The sequence below is a fragment of the Oryzias melastigma genome, linkage group LG18, assembly GCF_002922805.2.
Source record: "Oryzias melastigma strain HK-1 linkage group LG18, ASM292280v2, whole genome shotgun sequence".
In the NCBI taxonomy this organism is placed as follows: domain Eukaryota; kingdom Metazoa; phylum Chordata; class Actinopteri; order Beloniformes; family Adrianichthyidae; genus Oryzias; species Oryzias melastigma.
The window spans coordinates 17,304,635-17,312,311 of record NC_050529.1 but is presented as its reverse complement, the minus strand read 5'-3'; the positions used below and the strand labels follow the sequence as shown (position 1 = coordinate 17,312,311).

At 37.9% G+C, this 7,677-nt stretch overlaps 1 protein-coding gene across 1 annotated transcript; it reads right to left on the bottom strand.

Annotated features, from left to right (window-relative positions):
- Positions 1–4,677: 4,677 nt before the first annotated feature.
- On the bottom strand, positions 4,678–5,828 carry LOC112156081 (dual specificity testis-specific protein kinase 2; the record flags this gene model as incomplete). Its single annotated transcript, XM_024288236.2, is given in 2 exon segments — positions 4,678–5,295; positions 5,610–5,828. A coding segment is annotated over 1 exon segment (189 nt), but the record flags the coding sequence as incomplete, so codon positions are not given.
- Positions 5,829–7,677: the final 1,849 nt, after the last annotated feature.

Below are 7,677 nucleotides of genomic sequence, written 5' to 3'. Positions count from 1 at the left end.
GCCCGGCCTCAACTAGATTCCGCCTCCAGCGGCCCCCGGCTGATTTGAGCTTGAGACCCCTGCTTTAGAGGAAGCCTAAAAGTCAACCTAATCGAGGTAAGTGGAGCAGATCATTTAAAGTTCTCTTGGTTTTAAATCTAGTAAATACAAAAGGTTTAGTACATCTATCTATAATCAAGTTTTCATTGTTTGAAGGTTAAAAAGAAAAGGCATCTGTAGCAATAATGACAGTTATTTTCTTCTTTTCAAGGAATTTCTTAGACATTTAAGAGTTTTATTTGTTGGATATGTAAACCTAAGAGAAACTTGGGGGCCACTTAACTAGAAAACTACACAAGCTGCTTCAGTAGAATCTCATCAAGTCAAATGGTTCCAACAAAGGTTGCCATTGTACCAGCAAAGGTTTCATTAAAGTCACCTTTCACAAGATTTCCTGGAATCCGTCACTTCTGAGCTGCAACCTGAAGCTCTGAGCAAAGCCCAGTCATCACAAATAAAGGCTTCACCCTGATCAATGCAAACAGCATGTAAGCCACGCCCACTACACCAAACCAGTCCCAGGAACATGAATGATTGATACAAGTTAAAAGTGTTTCCAGTGGTCTTTTAATCATTATGTTTCAGCCAAAAAAGAAAAATCATTTTCTAGGACATAGTTTCTGTAGAGAAACAAAAAATATTTAGAAATGCAATTTTAAACTTAATTTTCTTTATAAATATCCTCCATTGTCAAAAAAATATGACAAGAACAAGCTATAAACACCTCCAGATTTTTTTTAAATCTCAATTTCTCTCTAATACTTTTTCCTTTAAAACTCATCTCAATTAGTGTGACACACATTTAAGCACCAAGCTGAAACACCCAAAAAAAATTGAATTTTTTTAGCCATCTGTGGTTTAAGGGAGTTATTTGAAAAGTTTTTTTTTTTTTTTACGTCTTGAGAGAAAATTGAGATTTGCCTAATTTGTTTTTCAGTGCCAAAGGACAAGCTGGTCCAAACTCAAGTGAGCAAATTGATAAGGCAGCAGTAAACATGGTGGCATTTGCAGGATCGCTGGCCGTTTAAGGGACAAAGTGGAAAAGGGGGGCGGGGTTGCTTCACTGGACAGAAATGTCATCAGTCGAGCTTTAGATTCTCAGCTAAACTACTCAATTCCATTGCAGTCATTTCTTCTGAAATAAAAAAAAAAATAATTGTTCAAAAGTCAGAGGGATTACATCAACCTGACGTCTTTGAAGCCGCCTTACACAATTAATGCTGCAAGGTTCACTTGTAAAAGTTGTAGTTGTAAAAGTTGTTTATGAGATACACTTGAAGTGTTTAAGGTTATCATTAAATAAAAATCATTTTACCATTTTATTGCAATAAAGTTTTTTTTTTCTAAATGATAGGAGGTTATTTTGTGGTCTTGGGATATACCAGGGGTCGGTAACCTTTAACAGTAAAAGAGACCTTTGGGCTCGTTTACTTTAGCCTTTAGGAAATTTGGATTTGCATGAATTTCCTTCTTTTTGTTTTTTAATAAATGTGAATTATGTGAAGCATTTTTTTGGCATAAACAAGAGCAAAAATATAAAAAGAAACTAGCATCTCTCAAAATATTATTTTACTTTTTTAGGTTTTTACCTTTAGTAGAAGACAAATTAGCGAAAAAGCTAGCTCACTGCTTAATTACTAACTGAACTCCAAATTAGCATAACATTCCTCAGTAAATTAAATCAGACAAAAATGTTAGTATGTTCCTAAAATAAAAGCTGAATTCCAAATTATCCCAAAAACATCTCTAGATAACAAATTAGCTGTAAACATCTGCATTGTGCTAATGTATTAGCTAAACACCAAATTAGCATAAAAACTGAGGCCAAATTAGCCAAAAAAGCTAGCTTGTTGCTTAATTACTAGCTGAACTCCAAATTAGCATAAAATTCCTAAAAGAGTCAAAAACATTAGCATGTTGCTAAAATAGAAGCTAAACTCTAAATTAGCCTGAAACCCCCAGTAGACAACAAACTAGCAAAAAATGTTAGCTTGTTGCTAAAATAAAAGCTATTATTTTATTATACTCCCTGTTTGGCCAGTGTGAACACGATATGCTAAACACATTTAGCATGTGGTCATATGGACGGTGGGAACGTAGTTTAAGACTATAATAGATTTTTAGGCAGGTAAGCCGAGGTCACCATGAAAAAAAACAATAAAAACATTAATCTGCAGTATTTTACCCTCATTATTAGTATTATTTTTAGGACAACACATATTTAAGATTTTTTGTTTTATCTCAGCAGAGGATTTTTTTTAAATCCTTGAGAAACCATCATGTTTGATGGTATGTCGCTAATCCTATAAGCATCCTCTGGTGAATTTGAATAATTTACAACTTCAATAGCAATTTAGAAACAAAAAAATGCAAAGAATTCCATCACACCTGCAGCAAACCAATTATAAATCATTACAAAGCTCAGCAGTGTTGGAAAAATTCCTGTGTGAGCAATAAAAGCAGTCAGTAAAACAGCATTACAAATACTGTGGTTCAAGCCTGTTGACTGAACAGCTTCCAGCACGGCTGTTAACAGACTTACTGCTAAAGTAGGATTTTTATTGAGTTCATTGTGATAAAAAATCTGACAAAAAAAGAAAAAAGTGGATTTATGCAAAACACATGTTTCACGTTTTATAGTAGTCAGTATGTGGAAAATGACTAATTCAGCTGTTGATTGACTATGAGAAAATTGTTTTTTTCATTTTTTTTATAAACTTTTGAGGAAAGATATCTAAACAATAAAACACACCAATTAAAAACTAATAAAGAAATATGCAAATATTGAAATTAAACTTCATAGATGTCAGCGTCTGAAGACGAGAAGTTTGGTCATATTTGTGTCGAGGCGTTCCCACAAAACACTCAGGATCAACCACGCTGAGCTCTTGATCCCATGTGACACTCCAACAAAACCAGAACTTTACAGAAATAAACAAAGGGATCAATTTATAATCCTGTCACATGTGTGGCAATTTGTGTGACATTTGAACTGATGATTAGAAGTAGGGATGGTCCAGTTTCATTTAACCAAAACCCAGCGAGAGCCGCCAAGTCTCCCAAAATACATGTTATGAATATTTGTGGCCACAAATCCATTCATTAATAAATTGGATCTTTTTAAATATTAACAATAATTTAAATATAAAAGTGTTATATTTTTCTGTAAATGACAACTTCTTTGTATTTCACAGCAACTTTTCAAAATAAAGGACACCCTCCCCCATATCAGATCCTCCTTACTTTAAATAAAAATGCAAGAAGTCAATCATGCAGCTTCTGTCGTTATGCTGTTGTGCAGCATATTAGGAGATTGACTCAACTAGCTAATTTCATATTTAATCAAATTATTAGCTTTTTTCTTTAAAGTCACAATAAAGGAATAAAAGAGCCACATGTGGCTCCAGAGCCTCAGATTGCAGACCGCTGGCCAAGGATCTATTACGAACAAGTATTAATATCAAAAACAATATCTGAAACAGAACAAAATCTGTGGATTATTTTTGTATCATCCGATACCGATGAACTCAAACTATGCTAATATCGTCTCATACAAGTGCTGCAACAAACGGTTATTCTAAGAGTCGACTAACCACTGATTATTTTTCCCGATTAGTTGACTAATTGGATCATGTGGAAACTGGAAAGCACACATCTTAACTATAATTAGCTTGAAACTAACTAAAACTAGAGATACAGCATTACCTGTGATAATGCTAGTGTGAATGCTGTAAGCTGAAGTTGGCTGCTAAAGATGCTAGTGCTGATAGCAGAAAACAGCGGAAGGCGATAGCTGAAAACAGCGGAAGGCGACGGCTGAAAACGCGGAAGGCGATAGCTGAAAACAGCGGAAGGCGACGGCTGAAAACAGCGGAAGGCGATAGCCAGCTAAAATATTAAATACCAAAAAAGCCTAAAAAAAAACAAGCTTAAATTAGCCAAAATAGCTACTATGCAGCTGAAATATTAGCTAAACTCCAAATTAGCCTAAAAACAACCAAAAATGGCTAAAATAGCTAGCATGTAGTTGAAATATTAGCTAGACTCCAAATTAGCCATCCCGTTATAACTTTCAACTTTACTACACTCCGACTCCATATAATATAAAGTAACGACTAATCGACTATTAAATTAGCTGTCCGCTATTTTATTGGTCGATTAGCAGACTAATCCTGGCCGATATGTCAGATATAGATACTGGCACTGATTTATCACCCTAATTAGGATTGTAGTGATTCATCAAATCCAACCAGATATATCGTTAATCAAATCCAACAATGTAAAATAGCCTTTTGATTAAATAAATCAATAATATTGATATTGGAAACTACCATAACATAAACCGTGTCATCACAGCTGACAACAACAAGACAAAAAGTGATCATTCTACTCTACTGATGCACCTATACAAGCTCAATAGGTGACAGCACCAAACAGAGGGTATCTGCTGTAACAAATAGGACAGTATTGAGTTACCAACACGTGCAAACCATCTATCTGTCCTGGAAGTCTCCACTTACACAGAGCAACACTCCAGTGTTTGTAAGAGAAGACTTTTTCCACTCTAATAATTCTGCTAACATAAGACAGTGAGGTTTGAGAGAGTCCCTCCAGGTGCATCCTCCCAGCCCGCCTCACCTTGAACACCTCGGAGAAGAAGCCCGCTCCGATCCTCTCGCAGCTGAAGTCATCCAGGCGCGCCAGGGTGGACACGGCGCTGCGCAGGGCCCTGTAGGAGGACGGCCGGATCCGGTGGGTTCCGTGGACGCTGTGCAGGGGGGGCTCTGCCTCTCCCTCCTGCTCCGGGGCGACCCTCTCCGTCTCCATCTCGGACGGCCTGGGAGGAGGAAGAGGAGGCTGCGGTGGAAGGCGTGCGGAGTTTCTGATCCAGCCCGGCTCCTGTTTACATTTTCCTCCGTCTGCTATGAGGCCACAGCGCGGGGGCTCTTTGAGGAAGAGGAGGAGGGATTTCTCGGAGCGGCTACCACGATAGGCCGAATCCCGGGGGCTTGGAAAGGCGGTGCGGTCTCCTCAAGCGCGGCGGTGCGTGGCGCGGGGTCGGTGCGCACAGTGCGGGAGGTCTGTCATGCTGCAGGAGTAAGGGGGGCGCGGCGTGGCTCCTGGTAGCTGAAATGCGCAGACGGTCCACTCCTCCTGCAGTGAGGAAGGCCGCGGCTCCTTTTCTGGCTCCACCAATGGAAACGGGGTTCCGCAGGACGCACGGGGCCGCCTCACGCGCGCTGCAGCCTATGGCATCTGAAGAGGGAGCGTCAAGAGGGGGGCGTTAATTCACGAGTAAAGTCATCAGCAGAACTCCTTCAGAATGAATGGAAACGGTCAAAAACAACGAATTTCTCCGGTGCCGTGAACGCACCACGACCGTCCAATCTGGCACCGTTTGATACATTCACGTCCCTCTGGTAATGGCACCTCCACGGATCCCCCGACGGCCCGACTGCGGCTTGTAAATTATAGATGCCAAACTGAGCCCAGTTTGCGGGGCTCGTCTGTCACGCACTCGCGCGCTTCAGGGAAAACACCCGCACACATGCTCGGAAACGGAGTCTCACCTGGACCTCTCCGTGCCCTTCACCTGCGCCTCTGTCCTCCGCAGACCCCCCGACACTTGGATGAGACGTGGCGTCCGGTTACCGGGAGCCACATTTTACTAATTAATCATATGTGCGCGCGCACGCGGCCGTGTGGTTTCGTTTTACGTCCGCGGGCCCGCGCGCGCTCACCTCGCCGTCTGCTGGCTGCAGGAAGGAAGAGAGAAAGAAAGCGGAGAGACGACTTTTGCTGTGCTTTATTGGGAAGGTGGAGGGGCGGGGCGTGGTGGTCACGTGGTCAGCACACAAACGCACCTGTGGGGGCGCCGGACACCACCCCCTCCCACACTGTAGTATTTTATTTTATTAAGTATACTTGAGTATATTAGTATTACAAGTATATAAGTAGTGAACTAAATACTTTTTTAGAGTAAATTGAAACATTTTAAGTTTACAATATATAGAATATAAAAAGTAAACCGTCTCACTTTATAGTCCAGGGGTCTCCAACCTCCATATTAGCACTCTGGCTGAAGAAAAAAAAAATATTGATATTTTTTAAAAGTAAGGGTTACTAAATTAGCATTGATTTAGATTAGTTAAGCGGCTGATGTGCACTTAAAAGTCAGAAAACCATGTAAAAGTTTTTCCATCTCCACTCCAAACCAAACATTTGATTTTTTTTCCCTGATTGATCAGCTCATTTTATGAGTTTAAAGCTCATATTTTGCTACGCTGCACCACAATGGTTAGCAGTTGTCCAAAGGAGAGTTTTATATACTTGTTCTCTGGATCATAAACCAAAGAAGTCATGTTTGAGTTTAGATTTACAGCAGTAATAAGTGAGTAAAAAGAATGACGCCTCACCAAACTTAATGTATAACAAGAGAAAATGACATTTTTGTCTTGCATTGTTTAAAATCTTTAGCTCCACTAGGATGATCCTGTGTGGCACAGGAAGTCTTTTATTTTGAAAGCAAGTTATACTGAAGTAAGTCAAAAGCTTAAAAAATTACATTTTGAGAAAATGCTATTTTTTTCTTTATATTTCTTTAGTTCCAAGAACTAAACATTTTGACAAATTCCAGTGTTTTCAAGGTTAAAAAAAATTAAATTAATTAGCTCTGTTTTAATTTTAGATAGTTTTATACATTTCTGGCTAAGAAGCACCACAAATGTTTAAATAAATATAAATATTCATTGCTGACATTACACTACCTACCACTAGATTTGCTTCATCAATATATGCGACACCGGAAGTCTTTTATTTTGAAAGAAAATCTTGTGAAACTCTTTTAAAAGTTTTGGAGTAAAAATCTATTTTCTCTAAAAGTTTGTTTTATTTATGCCAAAAAAAATGTTATTTATAATTCTCATAAAAATACAAAAACCATAAATACAAACTAATGTCTTATTTTACTGTATTTTTATAGTGACAAATCGACCCAAATGACCAAGTATTATTGTAGTATATTTAAATAGAATACATTTTGCAAAGGTGTTCCATACAAGAGTTAATGTTGGTTAAAATTGAGGCCATAATCATTTTTAATTGTATATTTTATGTTATATAGAGGTATTGTTTTGTTTAAAATGGAAATAGTTGGTGCTAGGAAGGCTGACTATCATTTATTCATGCAATAAAAATCCACAAGTTTCAATGTAAAAAGTTTAGTCCATGAAAAGTGGCAAATGATTCTGCACTTACTTTATTATTCACAGTAAAAGAAGACAATCTTAGAATTAAATGGATTCATCCAAAAACATCATTGAGGATTTGGTATTTTGATTATCATCGACATGTTTTCATAGTGACTACACGGACATAAAACTTAAAAAAATCTCTACATTTACAGATGAAACCAAACTTTTTCTGTTGCTTTAATGTTATTCTTAAAAAATACTATTTTCCAATCTCAGTTGATAATTTACAAAGGATGTAAAAATACATATTAAAAACTGCTGTCTCCCTTGAAAAAAACACAGATATGAACAACATTATGTTGGTTAAAAGGTATAAAATAATCAATTTCTGGCAAACTGCAGTTTCTCTTTCTGTTTTCTTTTTTTTTAACCGTTTTTGTCTTTT